Source organism: Simochromis diagramma, unplaced genomic scaffold (assembly GCF_900408965.1).
Source record: "Simochromis diagramma unplaced genomic scaffold, fSimDia1.1 OVJJ01000421.1, whole genome shotgun sequence".
NCBI lineage: Eukaryota > Metazoa > Chordata > Actinopteri > Cichliformes > Cichlidae > Simochromis > Simochromis diagramma.
In genome coordinates, this window is record NW_024387250.1 from 10421556 (window position 1) to 10446024 (window position 24469).

Sequence of the window (24469 nt, forward strand, 5' to 3'; positions counted from 1 at the left end):
GCGTTTTGGCTTTGGAAGATTTTTATCCTGGGTGCCTTTCCTGACACAACACTCAAGGGGTTTGTGTCTCCTCTCAGGATCAAGCCAGGGATCGTTTGCTTATTAGGGAAATGTGTAAACCACTACAATACACTTATGGAAATTAATGAGAGAGCATACTTGACAATAACAGTACACTTGATTGCCTCGCGACATATGTTGTTTACACACTTTTTGATGTGAGGACTTCCGTATCATGAGCCAGAGTGAGCTAACAGGCAAACATATGGGGGGCTGGAGTTAGATAAGTGGTGAATAATTATTAGACAGAAGAATGGGGTAGGGGTAGAGTATTGAGCCAAGGTAGAGTGAGGCAAAGTAGATGTGTGCAGAAGTGGACAAGTTGATAGCTGTGCAGATCAGTGAAGGAACCTTAATTGAACTGAGCAAAGAATCCAGATTGTGGCAAACTGAGCTGAGCAAGTAACTAGAGAGAGCAAGGGAGCAGAGGATGTAAATTGGACAGGTTTCAGCAGAGCTGAGGAAGTGAAGGGCTGCAGATAGGATGGAGTTTGAAGGGATGAAGGCTGGCTGCAGGTGGAGTAGAAGTGGGTGGTGTGACAAACTTCCACTCTTCTACTTTTAGAATATGAAATTTGCTGCAAAGTGTTCCTTATTTTGTTGTCACTGTGGCCAACTGTGTGGTGAATTTTGGAATTTAGACAAAGGCTGGATCAGTACGCGCTGGCCAGCAATCTGTTCTTTATTTTGGCGCACCCAACATCACTTTATTGTCGAAAATTCATTTTTAAATTTGTAATTTAATGTTCTTCTTCTAAAATAAGTGTGTTTTTTTTTTTTTTTTTTTTTTTTGTTTGGTGGATTCTAGAGTTTTTTTTCCCCTTTTGCCAGTTCCAAACATGGATAAATGGGAGGTTTGTACCATCAACTTTGATAAATCAAATATGCAGATTCATCTGCTGTGGCAACCGTTGGGAAATAAGGGAGCAGCTGAAAGTAAAGCTAATGCAATAATCTAAGTAATTTGTAAAACTGAATCTCTACTGTTTATTTTGCCACATCTTATTTATAAACATGGATGAAAACAGACAACTTCTTCAAGAAATTAAATGACCTTTGCTATTTGCACGAGGGATCACAAAAACAGTTTTAGGGTCAAGGATGCTTTTAGCGGAGCTTTTTCATTTAACTTTAAAGTTGTCCAAAGCAGCACATCATCATACCTAAGGGGCAGAACAGGCTGATTGCAAATGAATCCAAAAATGACATAATTGTCTGCAGAGAGAACTAGCTGTTTCACTAGATGCTAGCATTTCTTGGGCTAATGTCTTACTCACTGTCTATGCAGCAAAACTTTAATCATCAAGATTATTGTGATAAGGTCAGGCTGCTAAAACAATATGTAGTGTATTTACTTCCGTTACAATTTCCCCATTCATGCTAAAATTGAAGTGCTCCAAATCAGGATCAGCATTAGTGGTACATGTGTTCATACTTAAAGTGACAGTAGTGGAGGCCATGAACATGACAGGCAACCCAATTGCAGAGGAAAGAATCCAGTTGCAGACATTGACAATCTTGGCATTGCGTGGCGTCCTGAAGTCCAGTGCTTTGACGGGGTGGCACACAGCGACGTAGCGGTCGATGCTCATGGTGGTGAGTGTGAAGATAGAGGTGAACATGTTGTAGTAGTCGATGGACATCACCATCTTGCACAAGACGTCCCCAAAAGGCCAGGTCCCCATTAGGTAGTTAACACTCTGGAACGGTAGTGTGCTCGTCACCAAGGCGTCAGCCAGAGCAAGGTTGAAGATGTAGATGTTGGTGGCTGTCTTCATTTTGGTGTATCTGCACAGAAGACACATACTGTATATGTAAAAGGTCACACATGTCGCATTATTATGGGGTTTTTTTTGTATTTATTTGATCCCTTTTTAGCTGTTCTGAGTGTTTTTATAGGTTTCTTGTCTTTTTATTTGCAGTAGAGAACATGACCAAGAAGCTCTGATCCACTACTGCGGTTTGACTCTGAAGCACAAACTGGTAACAGTCACTTCAAACAGTGGCTCTAAACCATTAGCTCGGTGACCCTTTGGGCTCAGCAGCTCTGTTCAGTAATTACAACTTGACATTTTAAACACATACTGAGAATTTTTCTCATTTTGTGAAATGAAAACAAAAACATATGTGAAATTCCCAAAACTGACAAAGGCCCTTTTTTTTCCAGTCTTTACTTAGAAAGAACACTACTTCAACTAGTGTAAGAATAAAGAGAGAAAGCATCAGAAGGATACACATAAATAAAATGCAAAATTTACAGATGGAATCACACAGGCGTGACCATTTGCTAAATATACCCAGCTTGCATTGTTTCCTTGTGACGCAAGAATACTGTATGATCTAGGCAAAGTATCTTGAAATGATTTCTGAATAATTCAGGCCTCTTCTGTGAGCTACTAGCCCATTTTGTGATAGAAAACTTTCAGCTCCATTTATTGAAAAGATTACCAGATATTACAGAATACAAATTAACCATAGAATGTAATCCAAAAATATTTAAAGAAATGTATAATTAAAAAATTCCAGTTTCTTACAGGCAGATAGGAAAAATCGTTTCTTGTATGTTCCATATTATATTCATAGAGTGTAGAAATAATGATAACAGAGGGCCATTAATAAGGACTCAGTAGAAAGGTCAAGTGAACAATATTGACTAAAAAGACATTGCTGAAATAAACCTTTCCCTTAGGCAGCAGTAGCTTTTCTGTGATCTGAATGAAGAGTGATCAAAGCATTTCAAGGATGGTCCTTGTCATAGTATTTCAGAAAAATGTCCCTTCAGCCAGTATGGTGGAAAATGGAGCAGAGAGGGGTAGTTCAAAGAGAATGGAAAATGGTGGAGTGTTTATAGAAAACAGAAGAAAGCGTGGATCCATTTCCACAGAATGAAGAGGCCTGAAAACAAGTGACTGAAATGGCTCCACTGTTTACAGCTCTTGTCAGCAAAGACATATTCTGTGTTTATCGCTTCCTATCGTTGCGATGAGCCGAGGTTAAGGCTGGATCCCATCAAAAAGATCTAAAATCACATATCTTTTATCTCATAAACTCAGCACGCAAGACCCAAATGAATTATTAAAAACCCTGTTATATTAGTCATCCTTTCTAAGTGACATCTGGTTTTCATGGTAAAATTATAATGAAATTATATAAAATTCATGGGTGAAAATACTGTGAAAAATTCAGCTCCAACCTGCAACTTCAGACCATGTTTAAGGCTTTAAAGAGTGAAGCCTGGCATATTTAATCACGCTGCTTTAGTCTCTCATAATGTTAAACGTTAGAGAGTTCCCTGGTGATGTCGCTATGCCTGCGAGGTATTACAGAGTTCAATAGAGTGGTATTAGACAGTAAAGAGGTAATTGACTCAAATAATGACGCTATAATGAAGCTGTCTAGGAGTTAGATTTTCCCTGTGAAATACACTTTAGTTCTTGTCACTCCTCATTTTTACTATTCCAGCTTATTATTATTATCTTCATTTAGATAACAGATGATTCAGATGACGCCTAATGGTGGTTTAATCTATTTTTAATTGTTCATTATTATTCTTATTAGATAAACCAGCAGCATTACCGTAAAGGCTAGACACAGGGGGAAACAGCTTACCCGTTCATGTAATCTGTTTAACAAGAGAATAAAACTAGAGCTCAACTGATATTGGTGCTGTTTAAAAGAATAGTCTTGTTTTATTGTTACAACAAGATTGAGAATCTGCCCGACTCTTCTTATATCAGCTGGTGGTTTTTGCGCCCAGGGAAGCTGCATAGTTTCCTCTGGCGGACAAACTATGGAGCATAATGTTGGCTGAAGCTATACGTTGCTTCTCCCGCTAATATTGGCCAATATACCAGTCCCCTTGATGTATTGGTCAGGCTTTAAAGGTTACCTTTTTTAACCTAAATTATACCAAAACAAGTAAAAATGACAACAATAGTTGTGAGTTAGATATGAGGCTTGTGTTTCTTAGGCTCAACAGATGCATTAGATGCACTGCCAGCTGTATCAGCCAGACATGAAGGAGAAATCAATCTTTCATGCCTAATTCTCTTGCCATAAAGGGAGCAAGCACATCTCTAAAAAATGTCTTAATATCCAAAGCACAAGAGGAATCGTGCTGTTCCGACACTATTCCATGTAAAGACTACTTAGACACATCCCTGCTGGGAGGTTATTAAATTAATAAATGAATACACAAAGTGACAATGATACATTGCACCCACCAGTCTTAGCTGTATTAAATCTCAACTGTCACATTAAGCCAAGGTAATTTGCATCGTTTTTGTTCTAGCACTGTCCTCACTAATCCCAAATCCTCTTAACAACCAGAGATGACAGTTAGTTCATTAAATTCTGATTAACTGTAACTCAGACAGCTTAGTGTGTTTGTTATTTCAGACTTTATTTGCACTGGGACCGACGAGACACCTTGTGATGCAGTAAAAGCTGTCATAGTAGCTCGATAGAGCTCGAGGTAATGTCAGCATCCTCTTATTGAATTGGCGACTCCTCCAGCTAATAGCGTTCTCTTCCTGAGCGACCTGACCGTTTGCCACAGTCACTTTGAAATTGACCAAAAATAGCCTCCACAAATCCTCACACATTTGAATTTTTACGTCCACTACTGGCAGAGCTACAGAGCACTTGGCTGCTCTGGAGTTTTACAGGCTAACCAAGTCTGATAGGACTCCTTACCTTGATGGCTCCTATCACTGCTGGCTTCTACCATCTGGTTCAGTGATTACAGCCGCAACAGGCCAACAACCACCATGCAGACACAGCTCTTTACAGCTGGTCTGCAGATCTGATGATCAATTATCAATCTGTGCGCTAGGGCATTGGTCCCCAACCCCCGGACCACGGACCGGTCAATGAGTCATTTGGTACCAGGCCGCGAGAGTTGAGGCTCGGGTGTGAAATTTACGGTTTCCAGTGTTTTTATCGGTTTTTATCATTATGTTTTATTGTTTTTATAGTTAACTTGGTTTCCCTGGGTCTTTTCCTGTGTGTTATGAATACATTTTCTCTTTTCTTGGTACCAGTACTGGTTTTATTTTGTTGTATTTATCTGCGACACCTTAAAGGCTGGTCTGTGAAAATATTGTTGGACATTTACCAGTCCGTGGCACAAAAAAAGGGACCACTATGCTAGGGTATCTCGTTGCTGCGCATCTATGAACATCTTTATGCTTGAACATGGTGTTTAGTATGGACGAACTGAGGTGACAGAAACCCACTGGGGTTCTGATCAGGCAGGGATTTCCTCCCAGTTGTACCCCTCTGGATCTCAGAGTAATTGCCCGTGTAAGTCAGAGTAAAACAATGGAGTCGTCACATGGGGCACCCTCCATCACCCAGTCACTCCAAGAAGTTGGCACCGAAACAAACACCTTTTGTCCACCGGGGAAAACCCCAATATACAGCATTGAACTGTTGGGGATACCATGATACTCCCTCCAGCCTGTCACCTATCATCAAGGACAATTCTAGATTATAACAGAGTCCAGGGCCTCTGGTTAGAAAACATGGGTCCAGGCCTATGTTACCTCTAGAGGCTGCATCCAACAGGGTCACATGGGTGAAAGCCTCGCCACTAAATGCTTTCTAAATTAAGCTCCCTCCCAAGGCCTGGCTCCAGGATGAGGGCTGGGTAACAGTATCCCCAGGAGGGTAGAGTGGTCCTCTGTTCATTTATTCTTCTTATGAGTTACCTGAATCATTCTTCATCTGGCCCCTCAACTAGGACCAGTTTGTCTATCAGTTTGAGAGATCCTAATAGGGGTAAAAGCCCCTGACAACAAAGCTCTGGGATCCATGGGACACACAAACCCCTCCACCATGATAAGATGCTCATTATGGAGGGCACAAATTAGATTGCAGAATATGTTTTCGTGAGTGAAACTGTGTTTACAGTTTGTAAAAAGGTTAAATGAAATCTGTAAATTATGTCTGTCAATAAAACTGCTTAAGGTTTTGCCATGTGTGATTGATTCAGTAAACTGGCACTGACATATATCACAGACTGAAAACTCAGTAAAGCTGAAGTATGTGGTCCCTTCTCACAGCAGCAAAATAACTGATCTATAGTTTCTTCAGTGTCCAAAAAAAGCAGACAATTGATCTTATTTTAGTCAAACCTACATTTTTAGGTTTTTTAGTAGGTAGAGTGGTCACCCCATGATTGGAAGGTCGGGGGTTCGAATCCACTGAACAGCTACCCTGAGGTACCCCTGAGCAAGGTACTGTCCCTACTCACTGCTCCCCGGGCGCCTGCTTAGTGGCTGCACACTGCTTCACTGAGTGAATGGGTCAAATGCAGAGAAAAACAAGTAATTTCCCCACGGGGATCAATAAAGTATTTATTATTATTATTATTATTATTATTCCACCTTACAACAGTTCTTGTATAAGAAAGGGACAAAAATGATAGAGTACTCTACATCTTTGGAAGGGTCAAGACTTACCCATAACTTATTGGTACACAGCAAATCCAGCATGTCCAAATTAACACTGTCGGATTTGATTTCAACACTATTAAAGTGTCTATATGGGTCCACACCAGAGAGTGTTAATTTAACTCTTTTTGGAGAGTTGGTACGTTAACTCTGATTTAGTGTTAAACACCAAATCTGTCTGGAGTTGATAATTTAACACTTGGTGTTAAGAGTTTATATATTAACTCTCAAAGAGTATTTTAGTTTAACTACGTAAGAGTTATCTTCTAATTCATTCTAAAAAGCGGGAATTTTACTGTTCTGAACTTCTAGAAATTTCTTTTGGAAATAAACATTTACTAAAAAGACGCAATGGTTTTTGAAAAACATTTATTCTGAACTGTGCACCACAATTTCAAAACATTTTCTGAAAGATGTAACAGTGTACATGTTCTCACTTTCATTAGAATTTTGTTTATCAAAAGGTCTGACATAGGTGAGCTGGTAAATGCAAATAACAGCATTCTCATCACTTATTTCTTCAATACAATATGCATGTCCTTCATTCATCCCTTTGTGGAACTTCAACGCACTTCTGCTCTCCCCCATATTCCATCTTCACAAGCATATCCTGTGCGGAGATTGAATAAAAATTAGTTGACACTAATTAATGGCACAAATAATCCAGTAAACAATTGCAGCACAGTAAAAAAAAAAAAAGGAATCCTCTTTGAGCCATTACTTGTGTAAAGTATTTTCCCAAAAGACAAGGACACAGGCAACAGGTAATACTGAACTAAATGTAAAACCTCAACCTTTTTCATTTTTACCTAAACCGTGTGCACAAAACTCTGGAGGGATCTATGCTAACGTAGAATCCAGTCAGGACGCCTGCTACTGCTGTTTGCTCGTTTTTTTTTTTATCGATCGTTTTCAGGCTTCAAGTAGCACCATTATACCAACATTTCACATTCTAGACATTGTTTTAGGTGTATTTGACCAAAAGTTTGACTGAAACTTCACATGCAAGCTTTTTTTCAAGGCTGTGGTATTTGCCCGCAAACAATACCTTTCAGCTAGCTAAAACAGAATATTATGCTATCACCGAGCAACATGGCTAATGCCTTTCACACAGCTTTGTCTCAACTCCAAAGAGCCACAGAAGTAAAAGATAATAATAATAATTGAAACAATCTTTGAAAAAATGACTTACCAAGCATGGCAAACAACTCAAATATGTAGAGCAAAATGTTCTGAAACGGCTTCACTTCAGCTTCGATTGGAGCCGTGCTGGGGGCGGAGTCTGTGAATTTACTCTATTGGTGTCATAGCCCCTGTAGGAGTTCAGAGTTAAGAGGTCAAGAGTTAATGTTTCCATTGTAACACCTCCAGATTTGACATAGAAACACTCATTTTTAACACTCGATTTTAACTACTATCATTTTACACCTCAGAGTTACATTAAAAGAATGTGACTCTACTTAGAGTAAAATTAACTCTACTTTTGCAAGAAGACTATTAACACCAAAACATTTAACACTTTTGAATTTGCTGTGTAAGACAAGAATGTAACAGTAAAGTGTAATCTGTGTCCAGGCCGGCAACAGCTACCCAGTGGTCCAATAACAACACTAAATCTTTCCAAGCACCTGCAAAGGCAGTAAATTATTAACACAAAGCTAGAAGCAAAAGACCTGTGCAGCCAGAGTGCATGCTGATACACCCAAGGAGCCAGAGCTTGATGTTCAACAGGTAACAAACATAGAGATGAACGGGCTTGTGAGTTACATATCAATAAAAATGTTCTAGGTTTCTAGAGCAGACTTCAGCCTGTAAACTGCTCCTTTTTCTCTGGTTTTTGTCAACTTGTCAGATTTATTGTAATATTAAAATACTAAAAGAAAGCGTGTATATTCTTATGACAAGGTTAGGGATTTACATTGACATGGGCAGATATAACTTAATGTTTGCATCTCAGACCATGCTCTTTTAAGGGGTTGGAAGCAATATGTTATGCATCACTTTTGTTTGAAGACTTTTTTTTATTGTACTATCACTTAAGTTTGCGAACAATCTCTGGTCGACTTTAGCTTTGTGCTTTAATTTTTCCTGCCCTAGGCACAGCATAATGTGGTCACTGTAAGATCCTTCCATGGCAGTAGTGCCCTGAAGTTATTTAGTATAAATCATACTGTCCATGATAAAACAAGAGGGAGCCAGAGAGAGACATCTGGGAGTTTATTACATCCCATTTCAGCCATGAAGAAAAGGTAATGTGTAGCTGGAGAGCACCAAATCATATTTAGACTTGTTCACATACAGCAATGACTGATTTACCCTACTTTAAGCTACTGCACACACAAGCAAAAGCAAAGGTACCACAAACAAAATTATTGTGATTATGTGTATTGAGCTTGTTACCTTTTGAAATGGTGGCTTCAAAGAAAAGAACCAGGGCTGCAACTACACGCAATCAGTCAATCTTCAAGTGACTTTGGTGCATCGAGACGGTGACAAAAGGGGAATGAGCCAGAGTCATTCTATCATTCTTATCAGTTCTGCATCAACTTGCAATTAAATGAGGTGATTACATATATTTGTTTGTGGTGATACAGTGATTCATTTGGTAAATTAGTGAAAATCACAAATCTGTATAATATAATAATGATTTGTCAACTCCCACGGTGTTGCTGAGGAACGCGAAAGGTGACCTTCCACGTTCTTACGCTACGCACTGGGTTATGGATGAAATCCAGTAGAATGATGCTCCCGCGGTAATACAGCCATGTATTCCAGCCCTAACCCTAACCTTATTCCTAACCCTAACCAGCAATTTAATGATGTTAGATAGTATTTTCCAAAGTGATTTAAGTAAAACAAACGTACATGTGTAGATTCATTCCAAACGGTTCCTTATGTTTCCTCATTTTTCCGATCTCGTGATCTAGGGACATGTTGGGTGCCTGGAAGCGTAATATATTGACGATTTGTCACCTAGCGTAAAATGTTATGCTTTGGGAATGAGAACGTTTCGCAGAACGTGTTCCAAGTTTTCTAATCTTTACCACTATCCTATCAAACTGTCAAGCTTCTCACCTTGAATGAGTGTAGGTCAAATTTGTTTTACCAAATACACAAATAAGCATTCAGCTAAATGCTGCTTACATTACCTTGTGTAAAAATGAAAACACGCTGCACTTAGTCAAACGTAATCTTGAATACTGTTAGTCACGCTTACATTATAGTGGTTGTATATCAGAAGAAAATGAATTAATCTGTTGTTTCTGTCAGTTTTGCAACCCTTTTTATTAAATTGTCTCATTGCCCCGCAGCAGACTTGCAACCTGTCACAGGTGCGCCCAGCCGTTTGCCCTATGACAGCTAGGATAATGGCTCATGTCTCATTAGCAAGGTTATATTATCAAGTGGCATTACACTTCATTAAATACATATTTACTTGCAGTTGCAGGTTTATCAGTATTTACAGGCTGGGGGAGGTGTGATACTGAAAATACCAGCAGGTATAATCAAAATGAAAACCCTTTAGGCTTTGTGCAATGCTTGAATGACTTTTGTGTTATAATAATTGGCAACACAGAGCTACAAAATGGGTATCTACGGAGAAAATTACACACTGTTACTTTCTAAAGTTTAGAATTCATTTTCATGCCAGCAGCAATTTTTTGATAAATATCTTTCATAAAGAGGATACAGATCTCCCACAGAGTTCTCATTTTGGAAGTAAAATTTGACAACTCGCATAAACAGAAGATTAGAACATCATCTTGTTGTATGCCAGTAAACAGACTGCAGATAATGGAATAAATAATCAGTCCGTTATTGACAGAAAGTGACATTAGAGTCACAGAGAGACAAGGCAGAAGTAATCATCGGAAAAGTAAAAACCTTTATTATGCTTCTTGTGTGAATAAACAGCACTCAAAAATAATAATAAAAAAAAAAAAACTAACGGAAACTGCTTCATCTAACTGTAAAAAAACATTTAAATGGAATTCTCCTGGACCACTAAACCACACGGACAGCAGATAAAAAGATAGATGTACAGTAATGGGTCTTAAACCCATCCACAGCAGTTCTATCTGTGAAAAATGTATAATTCATAGCCTTCCATCAAGTCAATAGCTGTGGTTCCCTCCTACGGGGAAGAGACTCTGTCATTCTTGTTTCACATCCATCTTCACCTCTCCTTAAATGAGAAAAATAGATTGTGTAATGATAGCAGATTATCCCTGAAACAATTTTGACATAAATTACATTCTACAAACTCATCACACCTAATATAGTCAAAGCAAAGGAACAAGCTGTCCTTGAGGATTCATTATGTAAACATTCAGATCGTTTGACAAATATGTAGATGTCTTACTGTGCCATTCGTTTGAATAGTTTTCCAGAAAGGGTTCTTAAACAGGTGGCAGCTGAGGATTGGTTGGTTTAATATACACTAATTCAGCAAGTCATTTTAATATGCCAACATTTGAAAAAAATTTATTATGATAAAGCCCTCTTTTTTATTCATACGCTCTGTGACAGCCTAATATAACATAAATTATGTTGGTTGACAGATTAATAAAAAAGAAAATTAGACTAACTTCAAGCTTGGCTTCCTAATTAGTCCCATTTGTTGTTGCAATGTAGGGCAATTATTTATTGTTTGTTTTGGGCTTTTGTGATACGGTAAAGTTAATCTGGTTATACATTTAGACATTCAAGTTTCATGGCACAACATTGAATGGATTAGAGGAAATTGGTGGTAGAGTATACATCAGGCATAATAGCACTGCCTATCCCTTCACCATGGCACCTGTTAGTGGATGGTATATATTGTATATAAATTTTGTCATCAAAGTTGATGTGTCGTACCCAGGAAAAATAAATGTAAGGATATGAGTGAATTTTACATGGGCTAAATTATGATTGGTATATGACTGGGTCATAGCATCTTCAAACTCTTTTTGGGGTTAGCAACAGTGATGAACAGGATCATGAGTAGACAAGCCAAGGCTGGCCCATGTGGTCTAACAAGGACGAGATACAGTAGCTCTAATTGCTGAAAACTTATTGATTGATTGATTGATTGTTAATTTATTTCAAACATGTAAACAATATACAGGTACATTTAGAAAAGAAAATAAGAGAGAAAAAAAATACTATACAAAAGTCAATACATTTCAATATTGCTACCGTTCTGATTCATTTACGTGTTGAAAGGGAGTGGGAAGAAGTAAACACTTGTTTAGTTCTGATAGAAAGAATTCAGAACATACAGTCCTTTGTAGTTTGGCGTATGGAGCCCGGTATGAAGGTCAGCTGAAAGCACCAGCGCATGAGCATCAGACCTGGATCACGGTGGTCTGATGAATCATGTTTTCTTTTACATCATGTGGATGGCAGAGTGTGTGTGTCGCTTACCTGGGAAACACCTGGCACCAGGATGCGCTATGTGACACGTACCAACTACCTAAGCATTGCTGCAGACCTTTCAATCAAACGGTATTCCCTGATGTCTGTGGACTCTTTCTGCAGGATAATGCGCCTTCCCACAAAGCAGAATGAGTTCAGAAATGGTTTAAGGAGATCATCAATGAATTTAGCGACCTTTCCCGGATCTCATTCCAATTGAGCACTGGTGGGATATGCTCGAGAAGTCTAATCCATGGAGCCCCATATATATAGCATATATATGCTATATCGATACAATATGCATGACTGTGGGATCATTTTTCCTTACCAAAAAGAAAAAAAAATCATCATAAACAAACCTGCTTTAAATCACATCATGAGTCATAATTATTATTAGTAATAATAAAAACCATGCACTGAGAGCACACTCACCGCAAAAAGTAGCCACAGTAATAAAAGTGAGAACGTACGTGTCTTTGATGGCATATAGTGTACAAAGCAAGAGCGACATTGTTTCTATACAGATTGACGAACTCTCCACACACACTCCGAGACAGCTGCGGTAACCAAGTGTGAATCCAGAACATCTACAACACATTTCAATGTGTTTTTGTAATTTTCTACTGTGATTATGTGATTATGTGATTATTGATAGCTGATGATTGATATCTTTTTAGTTCCAAAGTGTCTGGTTAGACCCATACATTACAACCCCCTAAAAAAAGGCACAGGGAGAACAGCAGACTCCACACCCTCCACGCCCCAGCTGCCCAGGAAGCTCAAACCCTGATCTTTCTTGCAGGGAGGAAAGAATACTGACCCCTGCACCACTGTGGATAAAATGGGCCTGAAAACTAACGGCATATGCACAAATACAAAAACTCTCCATTGTTGCGAGTAATTTTTTGCATGTGCTGCCTGCGTGATTACACTGAAGCAGTCTAACCCCAGGTGTTCAATAACAAAGGATGAAAATTGGACCATTATTTCAGGCTACCAATAATCTACAAGCCTTCTTTTCCCTCTGGTTCAACAGAAAACTAAACACTGAAACAGTAACAGACGTGAACACATATGAGCTGAACAGGCAGGAGAGAAAAAACATTCTGCCCTCACAGCATGTCCCTATGAAAGTAAACGGCATGGAGCCATTAAAATGTCCCTGAATGTTAATTAGTCAATAACTGTGCATTTTCACATGTGAGGGTCGCTCTTCACCATGGCAACAACTGTGACCAGGGATAAGACACTCTTACGGTATATCAGGCCCGATTAAATTTAACGTACCATGCTGTAACATTCATTTGCTTTAATGTTTCTGTGTGGGTTGAAAAATAGACTGAAAAGAGAAACAATTTACTTGCCAAAAATGGCATTATCTAGAAACTAGAAAACTAATGCAGCATATATATTTTTCTTCTCATTGCCATTAGCTGAAGATATGTAATGGGTTCGGCACCAGAACATTATCACTCTTGTATAATTCACAGGAAGTAGGAATGATTGAAAATAATTCACTTTAGCTTCATTCATTTAATACCGCAGTAACAACAGAAAAACAGACACTGAAAAAAGCTGTGGAGATTACCTTGTTAAGATACAAAAATACCCCATAAAACAATAATAATCATTCAATATTATCATAAAATTTCTGTTTTGAAAATATAAGAAGGGTTCATTCCAAGAACAAAGTAGCCAAACAAAAGCAAAAGAACATCATGTGTGCTTTGCAGTGCCTCAGATATTTATATACAAGAAACAAAACATCCATTCCACAAATGCATGGGACAAGGAGAGCTACCTCAACAGAACAAGACTCAGCTGTACACTTACTTTAAAGGAGAAAAGACAGTCTTTTGAGGATGCCAGGGTTCACATTTTGGAGGAGAGACGGCTTGAGAAAACAGTAAAGGAGGGCATCTACATCCGCTGTGAATGACCCTTGTTTAACAGAGGTTATCACTAACAGCTATCAGATTCCCTTCCCAAGCATCTCAACCTCGACTCACACCTTTCTTCAAGAGATCTTAATAGCTCACATGATAGCGGGGAGAGAGATTTCACACCTTGGACCAGGTGTAAAATCTCCAAGGGGACAACCGGAACTGGGGGTTAAATACTCTGGACTTTCCGACAGTTGTTTTGAAACTGAACAAACCTCTTGGAAGAGAGACACAACATGCACATGTACCTAAAGGAGTCCAGTTGCCTTCTTTTCAAGGCAAGCACTCAAGACTACCATGACCTGGATGACTAACAGGCTATATTGACACAAAGTAAACATTTCCTCAATGTTTTGGTTGCCTGTTATCTTTGATGTGTAAAATGGATAATCTTGGAAAGATAACAGATATTAGGAGACTAATAGCTAAGCAGATATTAAATAATTTGGGCACAACTATAAGCTTTGATTTGGCTGTAGTGAATCAACCGTCTTGTCATCGTATTTCAGTAAACGTCAAAGTAAAAAGCCACACACTCAACCGTTTGGAACAGATTCCGATTACTTTTTATGGCTTTTGTTACACAGCAACCTAAACATAATCCATCATTAGCCGACGAAGCTCGAATGCATGTTTGCAGCCCTGTGTAAGATTCATTAGCTGCTCATGGCTACAGATAAACCATTAAGTCCTGGTTGCTGAAACAGAGGCTGCTCATGTGAACAGACATCTGGATGCCTCTGGCTCTGACCAGTAACACAGTCCATGCACAGTGTGAGGAACATGATGGATATGGGTGCACAGGGTGTGACTCTGTGCATGTCTGACTCACAGGCATGTGTTAATGTGGTGAGCAGTAATAGGATGTTGAGACTGGAAGTTAGAAGAAATTGATGGGGTTTTTTTTCTATTTAGTATATACCAGGACTGTTACAATATCAGGTTTTCACTATAAGTTACACAACTACTACAGCCACAAGGACTCGCATTAATGACACTGTGATGTCCACCGAATGTATGAAATTTACCTTTGGTTACTGTGTTTTGTTTATTTGTTGTTGCATTTTTTTAAAAAGAAAAAGAAAAAAGAAATGGTTTTGCTATTTTTATAGTGGACGTGACTGCTCTGATTGACAGGTGTCCTACACATAGACCTGAAGCTGATGTCTGCATGGCCTCACCTTCGCTAACGGGGTGGCTGTGGCTCAGGTAGTAGAGCTACTATCAGCTACTGATTGGAAGATTGATGATTCGATCCTTGGCTTCCCCAGTCTGCATGCAAAATATCCTTGGGCAAGATACTAACCACACGTAGCTCTTCGATGTATTCATTGGAGTGTGAATGTTGGTTCAAGTATAGAAAGAAGTGCTTGTATGAGTGGGTGTGAATGAGGTATGTTGTATACAGTGCTTTGAGTACTCCGGAAGAGTAGAAAAGTGCTATATAAGAATCAGTCCATTTACCATTTACTAACTGGATTCACTAAACTGGAGCTCCTGATCACGTCTGTTTTTTTGATGCATTCGGGGCAATTTAATGGATGTATCTGACATGTAATGGCTTACTCTGTAGTAAAGCCCATACGAGAGGTTTCTGCTTCAGCTTTGGTGACTTAAATTCTTGTGTTTCAAGAGTCCCTTCGCATGTAGATTACATAGTACAGTTTGTGGATGCAACATGCTAACAAAGCTTGCTAGCATTAAGGGGTAACTCAGCATTCCAATGTCTCATTCATATGAGGTAACTCCTGACTTAAACCAACATTGAGGATTAGAAATATCCAAAATTAATGGGTGACATTACAGTATGTGCATGAATCTTTTATACTAAAAAGCTACTTTGAGCTTCTCCCTTTGGACATTTCACTCTGCATATTTGATTTGGCAGCTTTTTACGTTTGATGCCCTTCTTGACACAACCCCAAAGGGATTTGTGTTTCCTTCCAGGGCGGAACCAGGGAGCTCTTACTTGTTAAGCAGCTGTATAAACCACTACATCAGGGAACTATCAAATCCATCTTTCACACTAAGGGAACCAAAGTGTACCAATAACATACCCCACTTCCCCAACATCATTACACCACCAAGACCACTGATGTTGCAGCACAAATTGAGACTCATCCAAAAATGCAGCATTTTTCCAGCCTTATATTTTCCAACTGGTGACTGTGTCTGTGAAGGCTCTCAGTCATCCAGATCATCGTAATCTAAGGAGCTTGGAAAGAAAAGCGTCTGGACTTCTTTAAGTTGCTTGAAGACGTTTCACCTCTCATCCGAGAAGCTTCTTTCACTCCCATCACCCTCTGGAACACAAACTTGGAGTAATTAGGACCCTACACCGCCGGGAAAAACATGTTCCCTCTAAGCCTGAAGGGAAAAAGAAGGAACACACACATGTAAAGGAAGCATTTAAAACATGCAGTTATCCTAATTGGGCGTATATAAAGTCAGCAAAGATGCACAGAAAAGAAGATCAGACACCAGCGAGGGAGGATAAGAAAGACAGACGCAACAACATTGTCATCCCCTATGTAGCCGGTGTATCAGAGAAACTCAGGAGAGTTTTCTCCAAGCATGACATCCCGGATCATTTCAGACCCAGCAACACACTCAGACAGAAACTGGTTCACCCGAAAGACAAAACTCCAAAACACAAACTTAACAATGTGGTGTATGCTGTACAGTGCAGCGAGGAATGCCCAGACCTCTACACTGGAGAGACCAAACAGCCACTTCACAAGCGCATGGCACAACATAGAAGAGCCACCTCCACGGGACAAGACTCAGCAGTCCATCTGCATCTTAAGGATAAAGGTCACTCTTTCAAGGATGCCAACGTTCACATTTTGGACAGAGAGGACAGATGGTTTGAAAGAGGAGTGAAAGAAGCCATCTATGTCCACTGTGAGCGACCATCTTTGAACAGAGGCGGTGGTTTATGACACCAACTCTCTGCCATCTATAATCCAGTTTTGAGATCCCTTTCCAGACCCCTTAACGCCCACTCACATCCTGGGCCATCTGACCTCAAGAAATCACATGATAGGGTGGGGCCAGGTTTCACAATGAGCTCACCCGAAACCCTGGCTGATTGTGACCTACACCCACTTTCACACCTTGGCTCATGTGATTAGGTAGAGGATCATCAGGGGGTCCTTTGTGTGCATTGAGATGACCAAAGAGGTCCTTTTGTCCCTCTTTGGGGGGAAACTCCCACTGGGTTTAAATCTGGGACTCTCCACCATTTGACCTTAGAATTGAAGAAGCTTCTCGGATGAGAGGTGAAACATCTTCAAGAAACTCAAAGAAGTCCAGACGCTTTTCTTTCCAAGCTCCTTAGACTTTGGTGACTGTGTTTAAATTGTAGCCTCAGTTTCCTGATCTTAACTTATAGGACTAGCATCCAGTATGATCTTCTGCTACTGTGGCACATCTCCTTCAAGATTCAGAAATGCACATATGCATACCTTGGTTGTAACAAGTGGTTGTTTGAGTTACTGTTGCCTTTCTATCAGCTTCAAGCAGTCTGGCCATTCTCCTATGACCTCTGGCTATTGAGTTACTGCTGTATGATTTACTGATCAGACATTTATGTGAACAAAGAGTTGAAAAAGTACCTAATGTAGCAGCGAGTGAGTGCATATGAAGAGTGAAACTGCATCCAGTAGGTATGCTTAATATAGTTGCCAGCTGCCTGCACAAGAGGGAATTTTCCCTGAAGCTTTTTACTGAAAGCTGCAGGGAACTTGCATTAGTTGCTCTGATATATGCCATGTTGACTCTTTGTTTCTATAGCAGGGGCAGAGAATGCAGTGACGGCTGGATATAATGGCCTAATAACCACATTAATGGGAAATAAATTGGAATTATCCTTTAAATTACTCACAGCACTTCATCACAGCATTTATCAATTACATGTCAGCTCAAATAAGCTTCTGAAATAGCTCAAGTAATTACATTAGCACACTGGTTAGTACTGTTCTTCCCCTCTTTAATACAATACAAACATTTAAAATGTGCCTGTTTGACATAATGGGCAGAGTTTTTGCCATATAAATTCTCCAGAGCTAACATTTCTTCAGGGATCAAGCGTTTAAGTGTTCTTTTTAATTTGGCTTGCAGGAGAATCATGCAAGTTTTATTTAATGTGACTATAAAAAGAAACCAGTGTCATGTAAGGTGTATCATTAAAGATGAAGTTAGTTATGATCTATGAAACACCTGATGTAGTAACCTTGATGAAAAATGTATTAAAACTGCTGAATCCACAGCTTGCACAGAGTTTCACTATGCAATAATTCATCTTCAGAGTCACAAAACCCAAGGAAGTGTTAAAGATCACCTCAGTGTTAACCTTATACATTTTTTATGCGTGAGCTGCCTGGAAGATCCCAACAGTAACAGCTATAAGATGTGTATATATAAAAGCAGGAACATGGCATTGAAAAAAGAAAAAAATACAGAAATGTATTTTTCCTGCGTCCCTTTAATGAGCACTGGCTTTAGCAGCTGCTCCCTTTTCACATTTCACTTTCAAATGTCTTTTGTGTGCATTGAGATGACTGCACAAAAAAGAGAAAATTTGTCTTATTCAGACTGGATAAGTGTGAATGAATGGCTGCAAATAAAGCCAAGGTGATCCAGACTAAAGTTGTGGAGCTACCAGAAGGTAGAGTAGTAGATGTATAGGACAGCTGGTAATCTCACAAGTCAGAGGGAACCATGATAAAGATGTGCAAGATAGGTTGTGAGAAGCCAACCGGATGGAATATGATCCAAGCCATCAATACAGAAATTGTACTGGTTATCAGAAAACAACCTGGAAAAATAAGATGGCCACAGGATGAGACAGATGCCAGTGATGTAAAAACACAGAATCTCACAATGGACAGAAGTCTCCACGTAAAGTGGGTGTCAGAGCCACAATCCAGGATGAAACGCATCCATAAATATATCAGGAACCTGCCAGAGGAAGTGTCTGATGTCAAGAAAGTGTCTAGAAAATACCTTGATCATTGAAGCACAAGAACAGACCTAAAGCACCAGATCCATACAGGCAGGACCCAAGTTGCAAACTGTGCAAAGATGTCCCAAAGACCATCCAAGTAGAGAGATGTAAGATGCAAGCTGGGACAGTTTACACTGAGAAGCACAACCAAGTGGCTGGGATAGTGTATAGGAACGTTTGTGCTGCATATGGACCAGAAGTCTCCGGGTCCTGATGGTTAAGAACAACAGACCTAAGTCTTTGTAGGTTTTCTAGTTCCAGACAGACAAGCAGCTGTTGGCCAACTAACCAGACAAAGTGGTAGCTGAAAAAACCCCAGAAGACCGCACTATGATAGATGTAGCGATTTCAGTGATCAGCAACATCAAGAGGAAGGCGCATGAGAAAATAGAGAGGTACCAGGGGCCAAAGAAACAACTGGAGCAGAGGTGGAAAGTATAATCCAAAGTATTCCCAGTGGTAACAGGAACATTGGAAGCTAGAAACTAGAATAGTTGCTCCAGCAGATTGCAGACACAGCATCTGAGGTCTCTGTGCAGATACCACACAGAACCCCAGCAGAAGTTAATTGGCAAGCGGTCTCTATAAATTCTATGGCTGCCATTCAAAGATGCACAAATCTACTCATTAGTGCTTAATAATACACAAATAAAATACTATAATTTCACTCACCAAAACTGAAGCAGAAACTTTTTAGACACCCTAAGCCAAAATACTGATAATATTCATCACATAATTGTATTAAACATGTTCCAAAAGGCACCAACAACACAAACACAGCTGTTCTGTGACTTTTAATAATTGCCTCCAGATGAACTGGAGTTTTTGGAACTTCTGCATTGGTTGGCGATTGCATGTTGACAAACAGTCATTTCTGTTTTAGAAATTACACAAAGAAATCAAATACAGAACAGCTAACAGCCTCAAAAGGAGAAAATGGTGAAATATGTTATTAAATGTTCAGCGTGCATGACCTTCTAAAACTAGCAGGAGAACAATGATCTTTGACAAATGTAATATGTTTGGTTGTATATACTGAGGATTAGTAATAAGGAAGGAAGCAGCAGTTGTACAGTAGGCGGTAGAAACACAGAGGTAACTTAAAATGAAGGTGTTAAAAAAAACCTAAATACCCAAAGCACCTTCTCACCTTCTGCTTAGGCTGCAGCCCCCGCGACCCGGCCTCGGATAAAGCGGATGAAGATGGATGGATGGACCTTCTCATTGCTCCTTTCCATCAATACAGATTTAATTCATAGCCCAAATATGACACTTGATGATACTAAATAGGAGTCTTGATAAATAGAATAAATATGCATCAACAAATCCTGACAACAGCGTAACCTTGACTAAAAAGGAGAATAAGAAAAGCATGGAATGAAAGCACATAAAGAAATATGAAGCACTCCCAAGGAACCACTTTGAATAGCTGATAACACATTCTCGTCGCAGCCTGAAACAGTGGGATTCAACACAAACATGCAGTGAGAGATTCATGAATTTTCTGCCATCAAACAGCGCTTTTGTGTCTGAGCCGGCTGCTTAATTAAACACTTTCACCTTTCACCATTAGTCGTCATAGAAACTCCCAATGGGTGATAAATTGATGATAATACTGAAGCGACTATCTGAAATGACTTTACTGGGGTTTTGTGTGTGTGTTTATAAGAAAGAAAAATGGCATTTAATCATTAATAGGTTTATTACACAGGGCTCTATTTTACCAGAGTCATCACAAAGACAAGTAGGGAGTCGTGTCTGAAAGTTCGGTGATGGTGCCAAGTAGCAGTGATATGCACAAAAGGACAGGGTGACGAGAGTAAAATAGGAGGGTGCTGCTCTCACAGCCAAAAATACCAAGACAACAAGTAATAATAATAATAATGGATTGCATTTATATAGCGCTTTTCGGGGCCCTCAAAGCGCTTTACAATTCCACTATTCATTCACTCTCACATTCACACACTGGTGGAGGCAAGCTACAGTTGTAGCCACAGCTGCCCTGGGGCAGACTGACAGAAGCGAGGCTGCCATATCGCGCCATCGGCCCCTCTGGCCATCACCAGTAGGCGTCAGGTGAAGTGTCTTGCCCAAGGACACAACGAGCGGCTCGGACAGTCTCGCTCGTTGTGTCAGAAGAGTTGGCAAGACGAACTGCCAACTCTTTGAGCCACGATCGCCCACAGTATGTTTTAGTATCAGTAAAGTACACACATGGAGCTTAAATGAATTAATGCCCCTTAATCCTGTTCTTCAGCTAAAACTTTCCTATCCCCACTGCATTAAACTTACCAGTGACATGTAAACTTTGAAACTACCGTTAACGCTCATAAACTTTGTGTATGTGTGTGGATTGTTATACAAAATAGAGGCACAGTTCTCCCTGAAATGGACTGAAGAAGCCATGATTTAGCATGAAGATTTCCTGAGCTGTCAAGCAATGTATGCAGGTACTCACGTGTACACAGGGAAACAGATGTGTAAACACAAACACACACACACATACACAAAAGTGGCAGACAAATAGAAAAGATGAATAATTACACATTTACTGAGGGAGTAAACAGCTCAGCAAGTGTGCCGTGGTGGTCACACTGTGACAGATGGACATTGTTGTGACAGATGTGCCTCTGCTCAAGCTGAGGGTCAATGCTCACAGGCTGCCAGTGACACATACACATGACAACTCACACAAAACATCGTTCCTATATTCTAAAATGATAACTGCTGCTCCACTTAAGCACTTATGATTTTACAAGCTGCAGGAGTTATGTGCGATTTATTTTTTAATGACTGAAATAATAGAAGTATTCCATTTCTGTGTATTTTCTGCTTTTCCAATTCCACCCCACACAAGCCATTTGAGAAGTCTTTTGCTTTTCATAGTTATTTTGTAAATATTGTTAAACTGTCTCGCAGCTAAAACCTTCCTCTCAAGAGTGTCGAGAGGAAGCTTTTTATTTTGTTATAATACTGCGAAGCCTGTAAAGTTAAGACTACAAAAGACTACAAAATCAGCATTTTTAATAATATTCAACTAAATTAATGAACTCAGTACCAAGCTGGAGTTTCAGGCTTTTCTACATCAAACACACCACTGTAGGTGTTAAACGTCCCTAGAGATTTTTTTTCCTTCAAAAAGTATAATTCTATATTTTCATATTTAAATGTTCTGGCACATATTTTTATCTTACCACACTGATGGCAACAGTTTCTCTTCTGTACACATGCTCAGTTATGGAAACATTTAATAAAAGCACCTATCAACAGAATGCTTCTGACCTGACTGCAGTGTGATACGAGGAGATCGATATCCATGAACAATCAGAGAAAAATGGTGATGAGGATAGAACTGCTGTGCCTTTTATCTTCTTTTAGACACGCACTCCTTTCCATTAATGTGACGGCATGTGAACATGTGTAGGCTTCATGTCTGAATAAGCACCCTGGTCACTTTTTTTTTATGTCACCTTAAGTACACTTTCAACTGGGCATGTCCCTCCTGCCAGTTGTTCAGTTCAATAAAAAAATATGATTGTTTGGGCGAATGCTTTGAACAGTAATAAGAGACATTATAGCATTTTATCACCTCAACCCCACAACTAATTTGCATAAAGATTAAGACATCCATCTATACTCCATTGTTACTGTTCCCATTATACAGCAGTCTTTCTTGAAGCCATTGTGCAAAGGATAATGGTATCACATGCACACACACACACACACACACACACACACAGGGATTTTGCTCTTAGTAATAGCGGTGATTAAGATTAATAAGTTTAATTATATGGTTATTCAAAGCAAGTGTTTTGCACAAAAAGAAAGCTAACAGCAAAGATTAGCAAACAATGACTATCTCCCTCACTAGTGACATCACTCACATCACTAGACGTCATACTGAAGGACACCTTTCTAATACCGTTCGATACTGAAATCCTGAAACACAAAGGTACTTGTGTTATTCAGTATCCTAGATGAGGTACTGTGTGTGTACTGAGCAGTGTTGGTTAAGTTATTTAAAAAAAGTAATCTATAACTAATTACTGATTATTTCCCCCAAAAAGTAATCCCGTTACTTTACTGATTACTTATTTTCAAAAGTAATTAATTACTTAGTTACCTAGTTACTTTTTAAAAACACAATTTTCAACCTGAATAGGTGATAAAGCGATAGATCTTTCAGCCCAATTCTACTTTTTCTGCATAATCCATCATACAAAATGTTATCAAATGGAAAAGTCTCTTTTTAAAACTTGTTTTATTAGTTTTAATCTTTTAACTTTATGCATCAAGCAAACATTAAATTATATGCAACATTCTCTGACTGGAAGAAATTTGTTTAACATTTAAACCTATTTTGTGCACATTCCAGCACATAATATAAAATATTTTTTGTGTTTACACTCAGTCTTTCAAATAAATGTAAGTGAAACACAGCAGAAAATAAATCAAAGACTAGTGGTCCTGTTGCTCTAGTTTCACCTGTAAAGCAGGAGTAGGGTAGGCGGAGGTTTGCCCTGGTGCAGGTGTGCCACAGCGGTCAGTGGAAGAATCCGCGAGTTTCTCTGTGAATTTCCTATTACGTCGTAGCGCACTTGGTGCTTGCTCGGAAGTTTAGGGATTTTTTGCTGTAAAAAGAAGTTTTCTTCCCAAGCATAAAGTACTTCCACGCTTTAAACGCTGCACGCTCATACTCTCTCTGCACTCGATATATTATCCTTTGTTGATCTGAACAGAGCTGTTGTCACGAACGTCGCACTCGCTTACGTCATTGTCATGAGACACTCTCGCAAAAAAATCACGGTTTTAGTAACGCAGTAACGCAGCGTGCTTACGGGAAAGTAACAGTAATCTAATTACACCTACAAGTGTTCTAGTCTATGCTTACATGTTGAACAAGAAGAAGAGCTACTAGCACTTGTCTGACTGCTGTGTTCCAAGTGTAAAGTTTGGTGGAGGGGAGATTATGGTGTGGGTTTGCTTTTCAGCAGTCCGGCTCGCCCCTCATTTCCAGTGACAGGAGCATATCAATACATTTTGGACAATTTTGTGCTTGCAGCTTTCTGGGAACAGTTTGGGGATTGCTCTTTCTTGTTTCAACATGACTGCACGCCAGAACAAAAAGCAAGTTCGATAAGGATATAGAAGAGGGGGATTGGTGTGGAAGAACTTGAGCAGCCTGCACAGAGTCCCGACCTCAACCTGAGAGAACACCTTTGGGATGAATGAGTGCAGAAACTGTGTGCCTGTCTGACCTCACAAATGAACTTCTGGAAAGCCATTCCATCCCAGAAGAGCTAAAGCTCCTATAGCTGCAAAGGGTGGGCAAACATCATGCTAAAACCTATGGATTAAGAATGGGATGCCACTCGAGTTCACATGCGTGCGAAGGAAGATGAGTGAATACTTTTGGCAATATATATTAGGGCTGCAGCTATTTTAGTAATCGAGTAATCTATTGATTGTTCCATCAATCAATAATTGAATAAGAGATAGTTTTGCTTTCTTAATGAGTAATAACAAATATTCAAAAGAGGAAAACCACTCACTGGTTTCCATTTTAGAACTTGCGGTGTTTTTAAGTTTAACTTCATGCAACA

At 39.4% G+C, this 24469-nt stretch overlaps 1 protein-coding gene across 2 annotated transcripts in view; it reads right to left on the bottom strand.

The window, feature by feature from the left end:
• The window catches only part of oprm1 (opioid receptor, mu 1), a 41923-nt gene that overhangs the window by 9023 nt on the left and 8431 nt on the right, over nucleotides 1-24469 (bottom strand). For both annotated transcript variants that reach the window (XM_040001547.1, XM_040001548.1), the window contains exon 2: nucleotides 1496-1848. In XM_040001547.1, coding sequence (XP_039857481.1) covers nucleotides 1496-1848 — 353 coding nt within the window. The remainder of the gene's footprint in view (nucleotides 1-1495; nucleotides 1849-24469) is intronic.